General features: G+C 38.5%; 1 protein-coding gene across 5 annotated transcripts in view; it reads right to left on the bottom strand.

Moving 5' to 3' along the window:
- The window catches only part of LOC101526661 (phospholipid-transporting ATPase ABCA3-like), a 69,731-nt gene that overhangs the window by 20,418 nt on the left and 24,445 nt on the right, over window positions 1-24,868 (bottom strand). For 3 of the 5 annotated variants that reach the window (XM_058680722.1, XM_058680720.1, XM_058680721.1), the window contains 10 exons: window positions 23,632-23,749; window positions 18,160-18,314; window positions 14,329-14,484; window positions 13,791-14,001; window positions 12,127-12,277; window positions 9,298-9,396; window positions 5,613-5,778; window positions 3,961-4,252; window positions 751-997; window positions 425-629 (listed from right to left, as the gene is read on the bottom strand). In XM_058680722.1, coding sequence (XP_058536705.1) covers window positions 425-629; window positions 751-997; window positions 3,961-4,252; window positions 5,613-5,778; window positions 9,298-9,396; window positions 12,127-12,277; window positions 13,791-14,001; window positions 14,329-14,484; window positions 18,160-18,314; window positions 23,632-23,749 — 1,800 coding nt within the window. The remainder of the gene's footprint in view (window positions 1-424; window positions 630-750; window positions 998-3,960; window positions 4,253-5,612; window positions 5,779-9,297; window positions 9,397-12,126; window positions 12,278-13,790; window positions 14,002-14,328; window positions 14,485-18,159; window positions 18,315-23,631; window positions 23,750-24,868) is intronic. The other 2 variants (XM_058680718.1, XM_058680719.1) reach the window with 2 other exon arrangements.

Genomic DNA, 24,868 nt, shown 5'->3' with positions numbered 1-24,868 from the left:
ATGGTATGCCACATGGAACAGCCCTGGCTGTTCCATTTCCAATCCAGCCCCATGCTAATGCAACTGGAAAAGCAATAAAGGATATCCAAGTCCCTGGGACCCTGCACCAACACAGGAGACCTGGAAGAAGCTCCTGACTCCTGGCTTTGGATCAGCTCAGCTCCGGCCATTGGGGCCATTTGGGGACCTCTCCCTCCCCCTCCTTCTCTCCGTAACTTTACTTTCAAATAGAAATACAAAAAGAGAACATTCACATCATGAGATTTCCATCATACATTCTCTGGCATAACAAGACAACATACTTTCAAATCTTTGATAAGCATTAGTTTCAGGATACAATTAATTGGACAGGTTTTTTTTTTGAGGGGGATGGGGGAGAACATAAGTAAAATGACACTTCAGGTTAATTTCAATTAACACTCACCAGTAGTAAGCAGCAAGAAATGAAGAAGCTGATGAGGTCCCACAACAAAGCAGAAAGCCAGTAGGCAAGCACATAGACCCCACTCACAAACTGGATGTGCTTTGTTTTACTGATTCTCTCATTCACTGTCTGAAGACAGAAGTTACCCACCACAACAGAAATGCCAAAAGCCAAACATAATACTATTTGTAGTCCATTTGTAGGCCTACAGAAGATGAAATCAAAATGAAATGGTGATTTCACTTCATATTTTCAAATGAATTTGCCCAGACATCAACAGAACATCTTAGGGCTCAATTTCAGTAAAAAGAAAAAAACATACATACACCATGTTAGAACCATAGATGGGGAGGGGTTGAGGCTTGTTGGTCACTCTGATGGAGGCATTGAAGCCAGAAAGCGACATAAAAAGTACGTTGTCTAACACTGCCAAGGATGTTGGAGCTGAATGATATGCTTCATTGTTGAACAAAATAGTCAATACTATTTTGTTTTCCTCAACCTCAATGGAAAGTGCAATAATGCAGAGCTCACGACACTCATTAGTTTGGATAATGAAATCCTTTACATTGCCTAAAATAAAGAAATGGGTCAATGAGTCAGTATCTAATATATCACCTACTATATATGTAGGAGAGAAAGGATCAAAAAAAACATTTTTGGTCATTCATTATTGCTTTTTTAAAATTTCCCATAATGGCTATTTCAAAAATTCATCTTTTTCTTCAAGAAATTGGCTCTATCACTAATCCCTACAATAATCTCAGATACAGTCGACAATTCAATAGAAGTTAAAAGTTTAGCTGGAGCCTGGCGGCGTGGCCTAGTGGCTAAAGCTCTCGCTTTGAATGCACTGGGATTCCATATGGGTGCCGGTTCTAATCCCAGCAGCTCCACTTCCCATCCAGCTCCCTGCTTGTGGCCTGGGAAAGCAGTCGAGGATGGCCCAATGCTTTGGGATCCTGCATCCATGTGGGAGACCCAGAAAAGGTTCCTGGCTCCTGGCTCCCGATCGGCACAGCACCGGCTGTTGCGCTCACGTGGGGAATGAATCATCGGACGGAAGATCTTCCTCTCCGTCTCTCCTCCTCTCTGTATATCTGACTTTGTAATAAAAAAACAAATAAACAAAAATAAAAAAATAAAAATAAAAAGTTTAGCTGAATTATGATAGAAACGGCACTGAGCCAAGATAAATTTCGGAAGAACTGCTACCCTAACAATATTTAGTCTTCCAATCTCAACACAAAATGTGTCTCTGTGCATGTTTACTTTTCCTCAACAATATTTTAAATGCTTCCAATTTTCATTTCTTTTGTTAACTTCATGAATACAATTTTGTTTCTGAAGCTATTGTAAGTTTTTATCTTATTATTATTATTCTTTTTATTTTAGAGGCAGTTAGAAAGGAAAGGATACAGAGAGCAAGAATCTTCTATCCACTAGTTCACTCTTCAAATGGCTGCAATGGCCAGGGCTGGGTCAGTCCAAATCCAGGAGCTAAGAACTTCTCTGGGTCTCCCACACGGCGGGTGGGGACCCAGGCACCTGGGCCGTCTTTCACTACATTTCCAGGTGCATTAGCAGGGAGCTGGATTGGAAGTGGGGCAGCTGAGACTAATTGGTGCCTCTACGGGATGCTGGCACTGCAGACGCTGGCTTAACCTGATTAGCCACAGCACTGTGCCCAGCACTGAACACTTCAGATTAGCGTATTTCTTTCTATGTGGTTTCCTTTTGGTGATTCTTCATTTGCACCTTTTTGATTTAAGTACATATTTTAGACTGTAGTGTTTCAAGTTCCTTTGTTGTTTGACTATCTAAAAAGTTTATATTTGGAAGATGGGAGAGATACACCAAATTTAAAAGCTGCTGGTTCATTTCTTAAGTGCCTGCAATAGCTAGGGCTGACAAAGATGGCAGTCAGGAGCCAGGAACTCCATTTGAGTTCCCCACATGTGTCACGGACTTAAGTACTTGGAATATGGTTGACTGCCTCCTTGGTTCAGCAGAAGAAAGTTGGATCAGAAGTAGAAGAACCAGAATTTAAACAGGCACTGTCACATAAGGGGCATCTCAAGCAGTGGCTTAACCTGTTGTGCCATAATGCCTGCCTTCGTTTTAATATTTACATCTGTTATGAACTTTTTTTTTTTTTTGGCCAATAGGTGCTCTCATTTCTTCACAAGTAGCAGATTTACTGTCCAGTTTCTTCATTTCGGAGTGAACAAATCTCTTTAATATTTTTCATAGGTAGCAAAGTTTGCTGGTGATCAATTCTATGTGTTTACATGGGAATGCCTTTCTTTTCACTTGCTGAAGGAGAAATGTGTTAGATGTAGGATTTTTTCAAAGACTGATTTATATTTATGGGAAAGGCAGATTTACAGAGAGAAGGACAAATAAAAAGATCTTCTGTCCACTGGTTCACTCCACAAGTGGCCACAATGGCCAGAGCTGAGTCGATCCAAAGCCAGGAATCACGAGCTTCTTCTGGGTACCTCACGCTGGTGCAGCGTTTAAGGCTTTGGGCCATCCTCTATTGCCTTCCCAGTTGCATGAGCAGGGAGCTGGACGGGAGGTGGAGCAGTGTCCACATGGGATCCTGGCATGTGCAAGGTGAGGATTTAGATTTACGTCAACATGGGAGACCTGGAGAAGAATCGGCTCAGCTACAGCCATTGTGGCCATTTGGAGGAGTGAGCAAGAGATGGAAGATCTTTCTGTGTCTCTCCTCTCTTTGTAAATCTCTTTTAAATTAAAAAAACCTTTAAAAAAAAAAGAGTCTGGCCATTTTAGAATGGCCATTATAATTAACGTCAACTTTCAGATTTTGGAATTGACATTTTACCCTGTGAGAGTTCCGCGACATGTCTGAACATAACCTGGTTAGTTATAATAAAAATTCTATGCTGTTGTACTATAGTATTTTGATTCTGAAAGTTAATGCAAGTAGCTGAAAGGTCTCTTAAAGTCAAAACATATACACTAATTATTAAGTTTTGCTATCAACTATCTTTTAAAATTCTTTATATTTATTTTTATTGAAAAAATAGATTTACAGACATAAGAAGAAGAAGAAAAAGAGAGAGAGAGAGAGATCAGTCTTCCATCCTCTGGTTCACTCCCCAAATGGCCACAATGGCCACAGCTGAGCTGATCTGTAGCCAGGAGCCAGGAGCTTCCACCAGGTCTTTCACACGGGACCAAGGTCCCAAAGCTCTGGGCCATCCTTCCCTGCTTTCCTGGGCCATAAGCAGGGAGCTAGATGTGAAATGGAGTAGCTAGGACATAAACCAGCACTCATATGGTGTGCCAGCATTTGCAGGTAGAGGATTAGCCAGTTAAACCATCGTGTTGGCCCCACCAATAAATCTTGAAGTGAATGTTTTTTTCTTTTGAATTAACAGTCTTCATTAAGGTGATAACCAGTTGAAAAGAAATAAATGAGTAACTGAAAGTCAAGAGATATAAAGTTAAGTTCTTTCCAAGAGATATAAAAATCATCTTCTTATATGCAACCCTATGGATTTTACCTGGTACTTTCTTTAGTTCTTGGTTTTTGGTGTGTAGAAAAATCTCAAGGTTCTTTATGAGTTTCAGAGCCAGGTCAGAATTCCCTGAAAGTGAGTAAGGAACAGTAGTTCGACCATATTGACTCAGATCAATTTCTCTGGCATGCACATTTCTTACTTCCAGACTTAATAAGAGATACGAAGTAACAACTAAAATCACTATTATCTGTAGCAACATAAACTTCCAGTTGCGCCAACTGAATAATGCCCTTTTTATAAACATGGAATAAAATTGCTGGAGGTAAAGTGGAAACTAAAAAAGAAGAAAACATTACACTAGTTAGTGATTCAAGTAGGATATTCATGCTAAAAACCATTAATATACATGCTTAAAAATTACATGGTGAAAATATATACACTTAATATTATCATAAGCATTAAAATGAACCCAAGAAAAGAACAAAATATTGTATTTAAGGTATTAAGTAAAAGGATTAAGACCTGGAGTCTTGTTTCTTATATCTGCAATTGGATATCCACTTGCCCCAACAGCATTTATTGAAGAGACCAACTTTTTTCCTTAAGAAAATGGTTTTCCGGGCCCAGTATGGGTGCTGGTTTGTGTCCTGGCTGCTCCACCTCCCATCTAGCTCACTGCCTGTGGACTGGAATAGCAGTCAAGGACGGTCCAAAGCTCTGGGACCCTGTGCCTATATGGAAGACCCAGGAAAAGCTCCTGGCACTTGGTTTCAGATTGGCTCAGCTCTGGCCATTGTGACCACTTGGGGAGTGAACCAGTGGGCAGATCTTTCTCTCTTAATATCTGCGTTTCCAATAAAAAATAAATAAATCTTTAAAAACGAAAAAAGGAAATGGTTTTCCTTCATGAACATATTGCATATTTCAGATGAGATAATCAAAATTACATATTATTTTACAAACAACTATTTTTTTCTGTCTCATAAAGAAAACATCACCAAAAAAATATGATTTTTTGCCTGGCTGTTACAATTTATGGTGAGAAAAATGTTCTCAATTTGGTAAAAAAAATATCATTTGAGTACTATATTACTAAGTTCTGGCCTTGTTAGAACTGAACAAAGGGTAAATTTGCAAGGCAAACTTTTTTTTAAAGATTTATTTATTTTTATTACAAAGTCAGATATATAGAGAGGAGGAGAGATAGAAAGATCTTTCGTCCAATGATTCATTCTCCAAGTGAGCGCAACAGCTGGTGCTGTGCCAATCGGGAGCCGGGAGCCAGGAGCCAGGAGCCAGGAATCAGGAACTTCCTCCAGGTCTCCCACACGGGTACAGGGTTCCAAGGCTTTGGGCTGTCCTGGACTGCTTTCCCAGGCCACAAGCAGGGAGCTGGATGGGAAGTGGAGCCTCCAGGATTAGAATAGGAGCCCATATGGAATCCCAGTGCGTTCAAGGTGAGGGCTTTAGCCGCTAGGCTACGCCACTGGGCCCAAGGCAAACTTTTAATCTGAGAAATAACAATAATGAGAGCAACAGCTGTAATCTTTATCTAGAATCTATTTCTTTTGCATCTCTTAATGGGAGTTACAGTGCTCATTGGCCCAAATATTTTTCTAAGGATTAGATAAAACCAGTGTGAAGATCTTAAACCCCAAACACATTAAGTTAGTGTTTTTAGTGAATATACTTACCCCAGTATTAAATTTAATGGCAGCCGTGTCATGCAAATTGAAAGTAACTGTTCTTTCACTTTCTTTGGGCATATTCATATTCTGATTCTGCTTTACGTGTTGGGCTTTCAAATAAAGGGAGTTGAGAGCCCGAACTTTTAATTCAGATGTTGCCAGCTTATTGACCCTATAAACACACACACAAAAAGCAGAAAGCAGCTTGTTTCAATCATATCCTCAATCTATCTTACTTGAATGTTGGAATTTTAATTACAGAAGACTCACTCATTTTTCTCATTTATTGGAAAGAAGAACACTGCATAGAAGTAGTCTGGTGACAGTGATTCCCAAGAAATAAGTCTGAGAAATACTGCCAGTCTATGGCAGGGTTCTGTCATTCCAATTGGAGTAAAACACACGTGAGAGAAACATTTCTGATATACCGTATCTCATTAAATTTAACTTGTCTAAGTTAAATGACTCACATTTAAGTTCTCCTTTTTGGGGAATTCATTTTGAAAATTTTATAAAATGATAGAGACAACTGAAAAAAAAAGTCTTTACAACTTCTGTTATTGCTTATGTCTGAAGCTTGGTCTTTAGGTGTGGATATTTAAAGATTAAAGAGATATACACAAACAGTTATAATCTAAGGAGCGAAATGCTCAGTACAGTATTAGAAAACAAGGTGACAGCATAGCAGCAGAATGGAAAATTAATTTTAACAGTAGAAGTGGTAAAACACTGGGTGGAAAATAGTTATCCAAAAGGTATATTCTAAATCACAGAGCTATTAAAACCACTTATATATCTTCCTGATGGCAGTTACAGAATACGATATGAGTAAACTCTCAACTATGAGATTCACAATGAATAAATCAATGTTTTAGCTGACTTTTAAAAAATCAAAAGTCAAATACAGATTCTAGAACTTCAAAATGTCCCTGAAGCTTGTTTTCTTGCTTAATAGTAAAATGACTGATGACTATGTGCTGTAACATATAATTACTTAACATTTTATCATTTGTAAGCTTTAGAATTATTTATAGCTTATTCACTGACAATAAATTTTCACTGGGACTATCTCATAAGAAGTAGCCAATGAACCTCCAGATGCTATGTCTAGGTGGCTAGTATGCACTGTCCATCATTGACCAAAACATTTTATGTGGCACATGATGATAAAGCAAAAAGTGACATATTTTGGTTTATAAATAACATCTTACCATTTGTTTTCCATTTGCTCTCTTTTATCTTTTAACTTTCATTTGGAATCATCAGATTTTATTACAGTTTTATATTTTGTTGGCTTGTGTATTATAAACTCAAATGGTTACCCTAGAGACATGTTAAAACATGTATCTTTGAATTACTCTGATACAAATGAATGGTTGACTACTTTCAAAATTACATATGCACCTAAACTAATTCTATATATCTATCCAGTCTATCTTTTGCAGTTTTGTAAACTTTAATTTTATACACATATTTTTAAAATTAAAAATTATAGTAAAAGACCTTTGAGATTTACTGTATCACCTATTTAGATGCATAGCTCACTATATTAAGTACATCTCTATTTATTTTTTTTTTAAGATTTATTTTTATTGGAAAGGCAGACTTTACAGAGAAGAGAGACAGACAGAAACAGCTTTCATCTGTTGGTTCACTCCCCAAATGGCTGCAACAGCCAGAGCTGAGCTGGTTCAAAGCCAGGAGCCAGGAGCTTCCTCCAGATCTCTTGTGTTGGTGCAGGGTCCTTGGGCCACCCTCTGCTGCCCTCCCAGGCTAGAAGCAGGAAGCTGGATGAAAAGTGAAGCAGCTGGGACATGAATTGGCACCCACATGGGATCCTGGCACTGGTAGGTGGAGGATTATCTAATTGAGCAATTGTGCTGGGCCCAAGTATATTTATATTTCCATGTAATGATCACCACCACTGATCTTCAGAACTGAACTGTAAATGGAGCATCCAGGACACAAACTGGTGCCCATATGGGATACCAACACTGCAGGTGTAAGAATAGTCCCACTGTGCTGGCCCCCAATCTGTTTCTTTTAATTGGAGAGTTAAGATTATTTATACTCAAGTTTATTATTGATAATTACTTGGTCCCATTATTTTGCCACTGACATTCCTCATGTTCTGGATTTCCTTTGCAGTTTTACTAGGAGATTTCTTCTTCACATTCATTCATAATGACGACTATTGTTCTCTGTTTCTGTGTGCAGCACATCCTTAAGAATCATTTGCAAGGCTGTTTGATGACAATTTCTTCAAATTTGTTTGTTTGGGAAGGTCTTTATTTCATCTTCATTTATAAATGAGAGCTATTCTGGTACAGTAATCTGGCTTGACTTTTTTTTTTTCTTGTAGGACTTGGACCGTTTTCTCTTAACCTGTAGGCTAATCAACTGCTAGTGTAATTGGGGATTTGGTAAAGGTATTTTGGCATTTCTCTGGTGTATATTTTAGAATCTTTCCTTTATGTGTTAATGTCGAAAGCTTGATAATAACGTTTTGCCTTGAACATCTTTTCAGATCATGTCTATTAGGCACTCTGTGCTTCCTGTACTTGGGTGTCCCTTTCTTTCTCCAAATCAGGTAGATTTTCTGATATTATTTCACTGAACAGGCCTCCTAATCCATTCTCTTTTCACACCATCAGAAAATCCTAAGACATATGTTTGGTTGTTTGATACTTATTCCTATAAACCTTAAAGATTTCTTATTTTTCATTCCTTTTTTTTTTTTCTGAGATATTTCCAAAGACGTGTGCTATAGGTTGAGATTTTCTTTTTCTGCCCAACTAGGACTTTCCACTGTCTTTCTGGGACACATTTTGACACATTTTTCACTTCTAATATTTCAATTTTATTTCTCTTCAAAATTTCTATCTTCCAGCACAATTTTTCATCCATATTGTATATTGATTTCACTCATGTACAGGGCCTGGTGTGATGGCTTAGTTGGCTAATTTTCCCCTTGCAAGCATTGGGAACCCATATGGATGCTGGTTTGTGTCCAGGCTGCTCTACTTCCCATACAGCTCCCTGCTTATGCAACTGTGAAAGCAGTGGAAGATGGACCAAAGCCTTTGGACCCTGAATTAACTCATGTATTTTTGCTTCTATGCATTTTTAAAGTAATCTTATGACCATTCGTTTGAATTCCTTTTCATGCATTTCATCAATCTGTTTTCACATTCTAATATTGAAGTGTCATCGTGTTCCTTTTGGGAAGTCATATTGCCTTCTTTGTTCATGTTTCTTCTTTTTCTATATTTATTTTTAGGAATTTGTGGAACCACTTGTTGGTTTCCTCCTTTGATGAAACGTTTTTGACTTTGAACTATTCTGTGTCTTTAGGGTTTCTGCTCCTTCAGTGGATATGTAAGGATTCTGGGTAGGGATAAGGGAGCTTTTAGCCAGTGCTCAAGAATGGGACAAGAACTAAGGTGACACTTGTATCAGACACAGAAAAATTCTATCAGCTGGATATCGGATATGATCTAAATGGCTGCTGTCATGGCATCAGCTCTTCTCTGTCACACAGAGAGAGAGAGACAGAGAAAGAGAGAAAGAGAGAGAGAGAGAGAGAGAGAAAGAGGGAGAAATAGTTGTATCTTCCATCTGCTTGTTTACTCCTCAAATATCTATAACAAACCAAGCTGGGCCATTCTGAAGCTGGGTCTTTATTACTCACTTAACATAGACATCTTCCATGGTAGTGACTGAAGCACTGAAGCTGGCAATGCCAAGGTCTTTCTGTTTCATTTCCAGTTCATTAAACAAACCTTCAAATCTAGAAGGGCAGAAGAAATAAGGAACTAGGATTAGATGTATTAGATAAATTTTATTTACTTAAATTCACTTGAATTAATGAAAAATCTGAACACTTCTCATTTAATATTTCCAATTGTCTTCTTCCCTATTATTTTTATTGTAGTAGACTGTATAATATAAACATTCACCATTTAAATTAAAATTTTTAACCACTGTATGAATTTTATCAATAGAGTGACACTAATATAAGTGGAGGTGGTCTTGTTCACACAACACAGGACTTTCTGCCTTACAGAAATTATGTACTTATTTATTCCTCCCCTGTTTCTTGCCCAAAAATCCTCTTTATGCATTTACTGTAAGAACTCTGTAGATTTGTTTCCCTCCGAAGAAATGACAAAAACTGTTGAGTGTACCACCTTACCTACCCCATCCATGGGAGAAATGTATTCATTCAGAGAGAGTATTTTGTTGGCTCCATTTAAAATTATTTGAAGTATACAATTTAAGTACCACTAAGTACCTTCACAATGCCATACAGCCTAATTATGAAACATTACCTAATTCTGAAACATTTTTGATAACCCAAAGTGAAACTCTATATCCATTAAAGAATAATTTCGCTCTTCTCCTTTCCTTTTAGTCTCAATTCTTCGTTTCTTTGAATTTCCAAAGAATACAATATTCATCTTTTCGTGTCTGGCTTATTTCAATTAGCATGCTTATTTCTGGATTCTCTCATGTTTTTAGCATACACTACATATTATTCCTTTTTCTAAAAGAAGACTGAATAATATTCCTTGTTATATATCGCATGTTGCTAATCTAATTTCCAAATTTTGTGTACTGTGAATGCTGCTGCCGTGGACACTGGTGTACAGATTTGTGCTCCAGTGCCTGTTTTTAGCTCCTTGGGTTATTACATACACCCAAACGTGGAATTGCTGCATCACACGGTAATTCCATACTCTTAGTTTCCACTTATCTTAACTAGGATGGTCATTCTAGCTAAAATTATCCTTCTTGTCTGTTCCTTCTGCAACTAATCTGGCTAACTGCTGGGGTCAATCTTTGTGTCTTTGTCACCTCTACTCCGAAATAGTTATCCAAACTACCTTTTACCCTCATCATTTAATACATTTATATAAGAAAAGTGATACACTATTAATGTATTACCATGAGTTATCCTTATAACGCCAATAAGCAATAGCCACTAGGTTGCAATCTCTCCCTCTCCCTGCTCATCATCATTCCCCCCTCCAAACCCAAGCCAAAAAAGAAAATATCAAATATTGCTGGGGGGCCTGGCGGCGTGGCCTAGTGGCTAAAGTCCTCGCCTTGAAAGCCCCGGGATCCCATACGGGCGCCAGTTCTAATCCCAGCAGCTCCACATCCCATCCAGCTCCCTGCTTGTGGCCTGGGAAAGCAGTCGAGGACGGCCCAAAGCTTTGGGACCCTGCACCCGCGTGGGAAACCTGGAAGAGGTTCCTGGTTCCCGGCTTCGGATCTGCGCGCACTGGCCCGTTGCGGCTCACTTGGGGAGTGAAACATCGGATGGAAGATCTTCCTCTCTGTCTCTCCTCCTCTCTGTATATCCGGTTTTCCAATAATAATAAAATCTTAAAAAAATATATTGCTGGGGTCTGTGTGGTGGGTGTGGAAGACAGGAGGGTGTGAAGAGTTCCATTGTTCCATTGCAGGCAGGGCCTCAAGGAATTTCCCTCTGCTGCGCAGGGCCCTGGGGATGTCTCTACAACCACCTGAATGCAGCTCCACCTTTCTTTGCAGGGACACCGGACAACCCCGCTGAGAATTCTGTAATCTATTTAGGCCTTGCCTGCCACTGCGGGAGTTGGTGTTTACTACCAATGTGAGCTTGGAAGTTGATGTTGCTGATACTGTTTTAGCATAAAGGCCTTTTATTATTCATGCTGTTTCGGCCTTCCCCATTGAACATATGCTAATCAAGGGTGTTAAGTCTCCCATTGATCATATGTTAATCAAGGGTATAGCAGGGACCTATGCTTAGGGTTCTCCTGCCCCCACTGACCATAAGCTAATCAAGGGTGTTAAGTCCCCCATGTGAGTAGGAATCTATTCTTCCCTCTCTTCTTTATCTTTAGCTCCCTCCTCTGTGATGCTTTCCCTTCCTTAACTGATTCAAGTTGTAGAATGACGATTGTAGCAGGAATGTATTACTGATTGATATGTGCCATCTATTGAGAACTTCCTGACTACAGGATTAGGATGGCAGCTATCCTGCCTCAAGGAAACATGGCAAAATATCCTTAGGAATACCCGCTTGACCAGGTGTGAAAAGTCTATGCCAGCCTTTGTGATAGCTTCTGTATAAATAAAGTGGATAGCTTTCTCGTATTGTCCATTATGATCCTGGAATTGTAGTGGTCCATTTCATTTCTCTTTGTGCCTCATCCACGCACCCTTTGCAAGTTCTGAACTCAGCTGGAACTGGACTCCAGCAAAATATGTCTTGAGAGAGCACCGAATCCTAACCACTAGACCACCAGGGAGCCTTGAGAATACTGAATATATAAGGCCGTCTTTTGTTTAGTGAGAGGTCTCTTCAGCTAGGAGCATCCTAAGTCTAGGTGGTGAATGACAGCTGTTCATTGGAGAATTGCTAGTTACAAAAACATTGTGCACTAAGCTTATTAAATCTACAAAAATTAAAAGAAAATGATTACTGGTCACTCCAAAACTATTCATCTAGAACTCTCTGGATCCATACCTTGTTGTATATCTTTTGGGCAAGATAAATGATAATTCATCTTCATTATCATTCTCCATAGTGGCATTTGGAACATGAGAACGAATCACTGTGGAGATCTTTTGTACATCACAATGTGGTCCTTTCTGCAAAACTATATGATATCCAGCACCTGAGAGAAACCATTTAGAATAACAAAGGAAGAAATTTCTAATTCCCTTGTTGGGATCAACTTTGACTGCCAAGGTCCACAAGGATGATGGTGTGGTACGTACATGACATTTGGTTATGACTCTAACAAGGCTCATATTTAAAGCTTCCAAATGATGCTTTAAAAAATTGATATCATAATAAAACATACTTCCTAGCCAAACAAGAGAGATAATTGAACAGAATGTTAAGGAAATATAAAGCAGATAAAGGACATATAAAATGTTGAGGAAAGATTATTATGCTGAGACAAAGGTGTAGGTATCGTGACATCCTGTGTTAAGCTACCACATCCTACGTCAAAGTGACAGGGTTCCAGTTCTGATAACTCCTCTAATCAGGTTCCTGAAAATGTGCCTGGAATGGAGCAGGTGATGGATTAAGTTCATGTTTCTCTGCCTTGCATGAGGGAGACCAGAGAGTTCTTAATTTTTGCGTTTGGCCTGGTCTAGCCCTAGCTGTTGCAGGTATTTGAGGAGTGAACAATAAGACAGAGGATCTCTTTTTGTCTGTATCTCTTTGCTTTTCAAACATGTAAAACCATGCACTGAGAGGATGAAAAGCCAGTTAAATAAATCATCACCTAGAAGGTCTATACTTAAAGCCTATTATCTATTTTTTTGATCTACATAAGAAACTTAAACATAAAAACCTGTTAGGTGATCATAAACTCTGAACTAATGGGTATTTAAATATGACGGTAGAAAAGTTTTGTTGATATGTCTGGGTGAAAGTTAGGTATTTTATAAAGTGAAGCTATTATTCTGAATTATTTTCAATAAAACTGGGTAGTATAACAATCAATATACAGAATATAACTGAAATTGAATCAAAATAATACCAAATAATTTATGAATCACTGAAGTAAATAACCCTTAATTATTTACACATACATTTATATCTTCTCATTTTAGAAGCCTATGTCTGTAATTTTGGCTTCAATAACTTATTGTTTAATATATCCATTTTATCTCCCTTGCAAGCTGCATATTTACCAGAGTCCAGAACATTTTTGTTCTACTTATATAATCCTTTCATTATGCACTACATTTTTACTGTCAATTGTCACATTTCAGAGTTATCTCAACATTTCAGGGATTTTATGTCAATTTGGCATAGCATCAGGGTCATAGATGTCTTATTTCTCTTCTTCTCATCAATCAGTTACTCAAATATATCTGGAGGCACAATTGTGTTTTAGGGACAAACAAAACTGTCATTGAGTACAAAATTTTACAAATAAGCATGGTCTTCATAAGTTGATAAGAGGACTTTCTGTGTCTGACAATCACGGGGTAAGTACATAATGAAATATACACACTGCAAAAATCAACTCTAATGGCTAAGACTCAGGAGGACAGAGGGCTGTTACTGAGTTTTGGGTATATGGGCAAAATATAATAATGAATATCACTTTAGGATAATGTTATTAATACAACAATATTTTAAGAATGATCAAAGAGAGATAGAGAGACCATATATTTGTTTCAGGAAGACTGAAGAGCCACAACAGTGCAGGGTCCCCATGACCATGATGGCAATGCGGTCACCCAGAATGTCAGCTTCATCCATGAACTGGGTAGTCATTAAGATGGTACGATTGTGCTTATATCGCTGAAGGAGATGCCAGGTGACCCTCCTTGAGGTTGGGTCCATGCCAGATGATGGTTCATCAAGTATCACTACCTAAAGTTAGAAGGAAAATTCCATGACCACTGATGATGATATGCCACTTGTAGGCTTACCTACTATTTGATGGGAACACATTGCAGCCAGGATACAGAATTTAGAGTTTTTTTTTTTTTTTAAATTCTAGGGGAAAATAAAGATTTCCACTCTATGATATGACAGCTAGACGAACATTGTGTATCTCTAGCAAGCCTCCTTTTGGCATCATATCTACTCTTTGCTTATTGTCAGTTGAGTTTTCTAAGATAAGCTAGCAGGATCTAATGGTCATTGTCCCATCCCCCATACTGTGTGCTGTCTCTCCTTCCCCATACCCACCAATACCTTGGCGCCCCCTATAAATGCTATGATGATGGACAGTTTGCGCTTCATTCCTCCACTCAGTGTCCTTGGGAAATCATCACGCTTTTCCAGCAGGTTAAAAATAGACAGCATGTGGGCAATTTCCATAGTATATATCCTTTGAGGCACTCCTTTTAGCTAGAAAGAGGACAGAATTTACATAGTGTTCTGACCTTTTTTCTTTCTCAGAAAGCTCTTGGATCACAATATCTTACATATGAGATGAGATATGCTTTTGAGAGGGTTTCTCATTTTTTTTGTCCATAACTTATAAAGAGATTGGACATCATTGCAAGGAAAAGAAAGCACATTGATGGCTTCAGGTATAATGGAGCAAATGCACATGCCTCTTAATTTCCTACTGAATTCAAACATTCAACATGAAGAAAACTTTGAAAAGTCAAATATCAGCAGCTGGGGCAGGATGAACACAAAAATGAAGGTATTACCAAAACAGTGGTGAGTTTACTATTTCTTCCCTGCAGATACACTAGTCTGAAATCAAAGCATTCCAAAGCACAATGAGAGCACTGCAGTCTAAGCAGAATGAGATTAAGCAGACACTCTCTCATTCTTGATTTAGGAAAGGAAAAGGACACTCCCGAAACTAACAGAGTTGGGGGCAACTACTTTTTTTTTCTCTGTCCCCTTGTTCCATAATTCATGGAATCCTTGTGCCAGGGATGGTGAGAAGAACAGACAAGAATGGAAATCCTGCAAGAACTAAAACTCAAGGAAGATAGACCTTTTTCACTTCAGTGAAGATGTGGCTGCAAGAGGGAAGAATCAAACCTAATGGAATTATAATGCTTGCTATTTTTATGCTACTGGTACATGTTACAATCAAGGAAAGTGGGTGATTAATAATGACTGGAGGATAAAGGGATCCTGAGCCATCAGAGGGCACTGGCAAGATAACAGGAAATAAGCAAGAAAGTGATATTACAAACTTGCTTATGTATTCTTGCACTTACTTCAAAATTTACACAAATCCTAATTAGTAATTTCATACATTAGAAATAGTATAAATGAGCCCAGTGTGGTAGCCTAGTGGCTAAGGTCCTTGCCTTCCATGCACTGGGATCCCATAGGGGGCCTGGTTCAAGGCCCAGCTGCCCCGTTTCCCATCCAGCTCCCTGCTTGTGGCCTAGAAAGGCAGTGGAGGATGGCCCAGAGTCTTGCAGCCCTGCACACGCATGAGAGAACCAGAAGAAGATCCTGGCTCCTGCTTCAGATTGGCTCAGCTCTGGCTATTGCGGCCACTTGGGGAATGAATCATCAGACGGAAGATCTTCCTCTCTGTCTCTCCACCTCTTTGTGTAACTGATTTTCCAACAAAAATAAATCTTTTTTTAAAAAAAGAAATAGTACCGGGCCCTGTGGCGTGGCCTAGTGGCTAAAGTCCTCGCCTTGAATGCCCCGGGATCCCATATGGCCACCAGTTCTAATCTTGGCAGCTCCACTTCCCACCCAGCTCCCTGCTTGTGGCCTGGGAAAGCAGCCGAGGATGGCCCAATACCTTGAGACCCTGCACCCGCATGGGAGACCCAGAAAAGGTTCCAGGTTCCCGGCTTCGGATCGGCACAGCACCAGCCGTTGCGGCTCACTTGGGGATTGCATCATCGGACGGAAGATCTTCCTCTCTGTTTCTCCTCCTCTCTATATATCTGACTTTGTAATAAATAAATCTTTAAAAGAAATAGTACAAATGAGTAGGCATCTGCCTAGTTGCAAGCCTGATGAATATTACAACTATGGGAGAGACTGAAATAGCACTGTAAAGACTTTGCATACTGATTTGGTACGTACAACATAGAAAGGTTAGAAATAAGAAGTAGAAGGGCTGGCTAAGCTTTCACCTTTGGCACTGGCATCCCACATGTGTGTCAATTCACACACCAGTTGTCCACTTCCAACACAGCTAACTGCTAATGTGGTGAGAAAGCAACAGAGAATGACTCAAGTCTTTGGGCTTCTGCACCCATGTGGGAGACCCTGAGCAGACTCTGGGCTTCTGATCGTCAAAGCTCTGCCTGATGTGGCTATTTTTGAACCAGCAGATGGAAGATCTTTCTCTTTTTGTCTCTCCTCTTGTAACTCTACCTTTCAAATAAAGATAAGGCTTTTTAAAAAAGAAATAAGATGTAAAGTCTCAATGTATTACTCAAAATATCCAGAATAAAACCCAAAATTGTTTGGCATACAATAAAAAAAAAAAACCAAAAATCTCACCTTACATAGGAAAAGACAAAGAGCAGACACCAGTGGCACGATTATCTGGGCTCTGGAATTATTTTCCAAACTACCAAATGTTAAAATGCTTGAGTAGGGTCCATCATTGTGGTGCAATGGATTAAGCCACTGCCTGTGATATAGGCATGTGATAGGAGTGGAGGTTCAATTTAACTGTTCCACTTTTTAAAAAAAATTATTTATTTAGTACTGGAAAGCCAGAGTTACAGCGAGGAGGCATCCCAGCATTTGGAGGTAGGACCATCACACCACGCCTTTTGTAAATTTTTAAAAGAAAATTTTATTTAACTAATTAATTAATTAATTAATTACTTGAAAGGTGATTGCAATGAGAGAGGGAAAACTTGGGGAAGAGACAGAGATTTCCCCATCTGCTGGTTTGCACCCCAAATAGCCATAACCAGACAGGAATAGATCAGGCTGAAGTCAGGAGCCTGGAACTCCAATTGAGTTTCCCACATGGTTATTAGGATCCCAAGCACTTGGACCATTTTTCACTGCTTTTCCAGGCACATGAGCAGCAAGCTGGATCAAAAGTGGAGCAGTTGGTCCCAGTACGGTAGCCTCGAGGCTAAAGTCCTTGCCTTGCATGTGCTGGGATCCCATATGGGTGCTGGTTTCTGTCCCAGCTGCTCCATTTCCCATCCTGTTCCCTGCTTGTGGCCTGGGAAAGCAGTGGAGGATGGTTAAAGGATTTGGGGTCCTTATCCTGCGCGGGAAACCCAGAAGAAGCTGCTGGCTTCTGGCTTTAAATCAGCTTAGCTCTGGCCATTGCGACCACTTGGGGAGTGAAGCAGAGGATGGAAAATATTTCGTTTCTTCTCTCTGTAAATATGTCTTTCTTATAAAGAATCTTAATAAGTTTATAGAAAAGTGGACAAATTTCACCTGTCTTGTAATACAGATTTAGGAGCTTAGTGATGCTTCCCATCCTACCCTCCTTCGTACTCACATTCCCCACCCACCTCCATTATTATTATTATTATTATTATTATTATTATTTATAATAGCATACTTTCAATTCAGTTCACAATGACAGACTTATTACTCCATCAGGTAAAGATATCAGCACACAGTAAGGAGAAAATAATAATAATAAAAAGAATTTTTTTTTAAAAAAACCTCACTTATCTTCAAGACTATAAACAAAGACTGTACACAACAATCAAATCCTGGAAAGTCTGTTTTGCTGTGCTACAGATTACATTTTTGTGCTCTGTGCACTAGTTGTGAAAATCAGAGAAAACATATTATATTTGTATTATTGGGACTGGCTTATTTCACTAAGTATAGTGGTTTCCAGTTAGATTTAGAAGGAAAAGACAAGATTTCATTCTCTTTTCGGACTGAGTGATCAAATTTTCTTTTCCAGTCACCCATTGATGATTCCATATCTTGGAAATTTGGAATTCCAAGTTGATTCCATATCTTGGAATTTGTGAATTGAATTTCTATGATCATAGGGTACAGATGCGTTAAAAGTTATAGATCTCTACACATATTAAAAGATAAAAATGTCAAATTTACTCTTCAATTTCGTAGAATACATCTCTGACTCACCACTGAGTAGAAAAAAAGATGTTCTGTTACTGTCAAATCATTGAACAACAAGTCATACTGTGGACAGAAGCCCAGGTTTTTTCGAATTTCAATTATGTTATCTGAAATGTCACACCCATCAATATAGGCCTTCCCTCTGGTAGGAGGAAAACGACCTAGGATTAAGCAAACAACACCTCATATTAAGTCTGCTTGTGGATTACTCAGGAAGAATAGTTCAGAAAAAATATTAACCCTTGCATCAGGATATTAGGATTCAATACATTTTATTTTCTCTTTTTCCCTTTTCCTTACATTTATACTTTCTACAATGACTATGGGATATATTGGTAACTAAAATAGTTAAATAGTTTCAAACACTCTAAGTGTAGGTATTGCAATCAGTTATTAAACTTGTTAATTATATTAGGTCCTGTTGTAGATGCTATGAAAAATGTAAATATCAGGAATACATGTTGGTTTTCAAGAAACGTATATATTAGTAATAGACATTTATGTGTTGCTAGTGGTGACCAATCTATATATTACAAGGAAATGTTTGGTTATCTGTGAATCAGACTATAATACTATTTAAAATTATTTAAAAACATATCCTCCCCATTATGAATATTACTCATTGAGTCTCCTCTATGGAAGATGAGAGTGTGGCTCCTCCCACTGCACATAAACACACAAGTGTTTTCCAAAAGGCTTGTGGAAAATGAAATTAAAAGTTGAACTTATTTTGGTGCCAAAAAAAAAAAAAATCAATCAATAAAATGCCAAAAGAAAGAGGAATGAAGCTTGAAAAGTACGGAGAACCTGAAATCTTATTTTCATTAAGGTCTTTCTCATATTTTTGCATTGGGAACCGTTTTTTTTTTTATAAGAGAAAAAGTGACATTCAAGTAAGACCATGTTAATTGAGCAAGATAAACTACAAAAATACAAATCAAAAGACAGCTGTAAGTATCCTGTGGCTTTTGTCATATAGTGGTATGCCGGTTGATATTTGCATATTGAACCAACCTCGATGTCCAGGACTATATTCTACTTAGTCACGATGTATCACCCTCTGGAATGTATCATCCTCTGGAATTTTACTGAGAATTTTCTGTGCTACTATTTATTATGGAGTATGTATAATTTTTTTTCTCAGTTTCCCAGGCTGGTTCTATTTCAGGGCATAATATTGGCTTTATGTAATGAGTTATTAAGGTTCCTTTATCTTTGTAATTTTTCTTTTACTAGGCAAGGCATCATGTCAGTTTTTTTTTTTTCTAAACATTTGGTAAAGTTCTCCTTGTTGAGAGAGGTTTTTTATTTTATTTACTTAAAAATTATATAAATGGAACAAATGTCATGTATTTCTCACGCACAGTTTTGAAGGTGTTATTCTTCCCACCCACCCCTCTCACCTTCTGCTCCCTTCCTTATTTTTCTTTTAACTTTCACGATGATATGCTTTCACTTTTTCTTGTACTCACAGGTCTAACCTTCCACTAAATGAAGAATTTAATAAGTAGTAAGTAGAAAAAACTACTGTTTCTAGAGTGTATAGACAAGGGCTACACAATTATATCTCAAAATGTCAATTTTGTTCACATAAATGACATTTTTTTTGTTCCTCTGTATATCAGTCACCACAAATCAGAAAAAAATGTGGCATATATTTATTTATCTGAAAGGCAGAGTTAGGGAGAGACCAAGCTTCCACTTGCTGTTATATTCTCCAAGTGACTTCAACAGCTGGGGCTGGGCCAGGCTGAAACCATGAGCCTGGAACTTCCCAGTCTCCCAAGTGAGTCCAAAGCTGTTTTATCCATTACTGAGGGTGAACTGAAGTTTCTCATTACCAACGTGGTGCTGTCTGCTTTTCCTGTTGATTCTGTCGATATTTGTTTCATACATGAAGGAGCTCTGATGTTTCATGTATAGACACCTAAAATTATTTGTTCACTTCTGGTTGCGTTTATTCTTTTCTTTACTAATTTTTATTTGTTTACTCTTGCAACATTTTTATTTATGTCTATTTTATTTAAAATTTGTATATATTCTTTATTCTCTTTGGCTATAATTTGCATGAAAAAAATCTTTACACTCTCCCTTTCAATTTATATGTGTTCTTAAAGTATTTTTAAAAAACATTTTATTTTTATTTGGAGCCTGGTGTGGTGGCCTAGCAGCTAAAATCCTCGTTTTGCATGCCCGGGACCCCACAGAGATGCCAGTTCTAATCCCGGCATCCCCACTTCCCATCCAGCTCCCTGCTTGTAGACTGGGAAAGCAGTCGAGGACTGTTCAAAGCCTTGGGATCCTGCACCCGCATGGGAGACCTGGAAGAAGCTCCAGGTTCCTGGCTTCGGATAGGCACAGCACTGCCCGTTGTGGTCACTTGGGGAGTGAATCATCGGATGGAAGATCTTCTTCTCTGTCTCTCCTCCTCTCTGTATACCTCACTTTCCAATAAAAATAAAGAAATATTTAAAAAAAAATTTTTTTTATTTTTATTTGAAAGGGAGAATTACAGAAAGAAAAGGAGAGACAGACAATGAGAGATATTCTGTCCGCAGGTTCACTCCCCAAATGGCTGCAGCGACCAGGTTGAGCTGATCTGAAGCCAGGAACAAGGAGCTTCCTCTGGATCTCCCACATGGGTTCAGGTCACCAAGGGCTTGAGCCACACTCTGCTGCTTTCCCAGGCCACAATCAGGAGCTGAGTTAGAAATGGAGCAGCCAAGACAAGACCTGGTGCCCGTATGGGATGTCAGCAACACAGAGCATTAGCTTCCTACGTCACGGTGTGGTCCCAGAGCCAAAGTATTTTATAAAAAATGTATGTTGGGTACTGATTGTTTTTTAAAGAGTCACTTATTTTAACTGCAAAAGCAGATTTACAGAGAGGAAGATCTTCCATGTGCTGGTTCACTTCCCAAATGGCTGTAATGGCTGGAGCTGAAAAGACCCAACGCCAGGAGTCATGAGCTTCTTCCCTGTCTCTCACGGGTGTTCAGGGTCCTGAGACTTTGGGCATTCCTCTCTGTTACTTTCCCAGGTCATTATGCAGGATCTGGATGGGAAGTGGAACAGCTGGGACACGAACCATTGCCCATATGGAATGCCAGCACTTGCAAGTGGAGGATTAACCAATCAAGCCATCATGCTGGCCTGGATATTGACTTAAAAAAAAAAAAAAACTAGTTGATCACTTTAAGCTTTTTGGTAGAGAACATAATCTTTACTTTTAATAAAGAGGATGATAGAAAGACTCTTCCATCTACTGGTTTATTTCCCAAATGCCTACAATAATCAGGAGTAGCTCAGGGCAAAGCCAGGCTTCTAGACTCAATGCTGAGTCTCTGGGCACCCAACCACATGATTCACCATTGCCTGCCTCCAGGACATGCACCAGAAAGAAGTAGTTCAGGCACTCAAACACCAGCACTCCAACATGGGATACAGGTATCCCAAGTGATGTGTTAACCACTGTACCACATAAGGTCCTCAACACCAATTTTTAATTTGCTGTTTCCTTCATTCAGTGTTGTGCCCATTTGTCTTGTTTTGCTTATCAATTTTTCTGCAGATACACTGAATTTTGGAATTCTGATCTGCCATTTTGCTATCAAACAGTTTATAAGCTGGATATAGATGTACCAATAAGATTTCAACAAATTAAAGAGTTGTTTCAGGCATTCCCAATGAAAGGAAAGGCATGAACACCCAAGATGAGAAAAAGTTTTGTGTTCTGACATAACATGCAAAGCACGGGAAATGTTCCAAAACGCCTGATGAAATACACATATTATGTATATACTATGAAAAGGGTAAAAACAAACTATACCTAATGTTATTCATGTATTGATACTTTTCTTTAAAGAATCATTTTATTTTATTGGAAAGGCAGATATACAGAGAGAAGGAGAGACAGAGAAAGATCGTCCGTCTGCTAATTCACTCCCCAAGTGGCCGCAACAGCTGGAGCTGTGCCGATCCGAAGCCAGGAACTCACAGCTTCTTCCTGATCTCTTAGATGGGTACAGGGTCCCAAGGCCTTGAACCATCCTTGACTGCTTTCCCAGGCCACAAGCAGGGGCGGGACGGGAAACAGGGCAGCGGGGACATGAACTGGCACCCACATGGGATCCCAGGCATACAAGGCCAGGACTTCAGCTGCTAGGCTACCACACCAGGCCCATGTAATGTTACTTTTAAGAAGAGTTTTGACTGAGATTGGCGGGCGTTGGAATATATAAAACAGAGGAGAACATGGGTAGAATGTGTGCCGTCTCATTTAGTTTTGATGTCATTCTTTTCTTCAAAAGAGAGGTTTTACTACTCCAGCTCTTAGGCTCAGTCTTGTCTAAACCTCTAGGAAGTGTACTAATCTCACAGCCAACACTGGAAGTACTGTACTTAGTAGTCACAGGTTCCTAATACTCTTTTTTTTTTCTCAAAGATTTATTTATTTTTATTGCAAAGTCAGTACACAGAGTAAAGGAGAGACAGAGAGGATAGATCTTCTGTCCAATGGTTCACTCCCCAAGTGGTCGCAATGGCCAGAGCTGAGCTGATTCAAAGCCAGGAACCTGGAGCTTCTTCCAGGTCTCCCAAACAAGTGTAGGGTCCCAAGGTCTTGGGCTGTCCTCTCCTTCTTTCCCAGGCCACAAGCAGGGAGCTGGATGGGAAGTGGGGCCACTGGGATTAGAACTGGCACCCTATGGGATTCTGGTGCAGTCAAGGCGAGGACTTTAGCTGTTAGACTACTGTGCTGGGCAGCCTAATACTTTATTCTTACTTTCTGGTGAATTCAATCTTTCTAAAGTGTATACTTGCATCAGATAGCCTTACTTGGTTTTCTATTGCTCTTAGCATAAATTAATTCTGTATCATGGCTTCACCAAGACTTTTTTTCACTTCATTTTTTGGTTATTTATGTAGTTTCACATTTTTACCACTGTTAATGTTTCTTCTTTGATATAGTTACACCAGTGTCATGAATTCCTAAGTACTGTTTGCAAATTCTATAATAGTTCTTGTCCTTCCCTTCACTGCACATTAATCTACAAATTCAATGTCACATCCCCCCCTTTATTGGGTAAGGAACATTCTATCATAAAATCTCCCTTTGCATGTGGTATTGTAAATTCCAAATTTATTGTCTGTATCTCCGCTAGAGTACAACATTGAGAGAAATTATTTAATAATCAATATCATACTATAGACTCCTACAAAAATATCTGACATATACATGAATATTTTGACTAAGTAAAAAGTTAATTTATTACATAATATAGTTGTATTGCATATTTTGCAGGCATTACAAAGTGTGTATGTATTACAATATCTTGACTGTAAAAAATTGGAACTGTAGCAATAATTACAACTTTAAGCATCACTAAATTTATTGCGCATTTATTGGTAAAATTCATTGATGTTTCTTCAGTGTTAGAAGGAACCTGACTTTTGCTCTGGACAGAAGTGAACACATACCTGTGAGAATAGACAAAACTGTGGTCTTTCCTGCTCCATTATGCCCCAGAAGAATAGTGATCTGATCCTTATACACATTCAAAGACAAGTCGTTTACTGCTGTGTTGTCATCAAATTCCTATGACATAACAGACATCTCTCATCAAAATTGACACCTATTATTGCTATTTGTGAGAGACCAACACCCACATACATTTTTTTGCCCAAAGAAATGATACTATATCATTAAGCTCATGTTGTCAATAAAGTATAATGTTATAAACTAGGGATAATGTTTTTAGATGTATAGGTTTCTATATTCATTAAAATATAGAAGAGGAACAATTATATTTCCATTTATCACAGGTTTAACAGTAATTATGACTTCAACTATTGCGGTAAGAGATGGGGCTGCTCAGAAAAGATGCCAATAATAAAAGAGTTGATGCTATGATTTCAGCTAGAAGTTTGGGGAATTCAAAAAATATTTTGGAAAGTATTAATATTCTTTTTTCATTTTGAATTTTATGGTACAACTATGTAGGGTCTGGGATTCCCTTCAAATTCCCACCCTCCACTGACTTTCTCCATATTGTTACAATAGTATCGTCCTTCATAACAAGTTATAATTCCATCAGCCTGTTATTTAAGTGTGCCCTCACATTGCAATGTCAGACAGTCCAGCATCCCATTGCTTAGATATGTCCAACAAGAAGCTATTAATATTCTAAGAAGGAATTAGCTAACAAAATGTAGCTTATGACCTGTTTTTGTATGGAAAATGAGCTAGAAATTGTTTCTATAGTTTCAAAGAATTGCTTGAAAAAGAATATTCAGTAGGCACTGAATTGTGTAACTGGCCCTGGAAATTTGAAAAAAACTTATCTGATACTTCATAGAACACACTTGACAATCTTTCCAAAGGGTTTCCAGCTAATAAAGCCTCTGCTTTAAAGATCCTCTTGGACAGGAAGATAATATAAAAGATACAGGTATGTAAAATAATTATGGATTAAGATCGATATCGCAAATAAAAAAAGAGCCTGAATAATGGCATATATGACAGCATTACATGTGACAAGTCACTTTACATGTGACAAACTTTGATTGTAGGCATGAGGCAACAGAAGACAGTGATTCTAGACAAGATGGAAAACCAGCAAAAGAAGAGTAAACCAAATAGTGAACAATCCTGTGCTAAAATGGCAGGACCAAATCACTATTTATCAATACTAACCCTGAATGTAAATAGTTTTAA

The sequence above is a fragment of the Ochotona princeps genome, chromosome 24, assembly GCF_030435755.1.
Source record: "Ochotona princeps isolate mOchPri1 chromosome 24, mOchPri1.hap1, whole genome shotgun sequence".
NCBI classification, from domain to species: domain Eukaryota; kingdom Metazoa; phylum Chordata; class Mammalia; order Lagomorpha; family Ochotonidae; genus Ochotona; species Ochotona princeps.
This window is presented reverse-complemented; position numbering and strand designations above follow the sequence as displayed.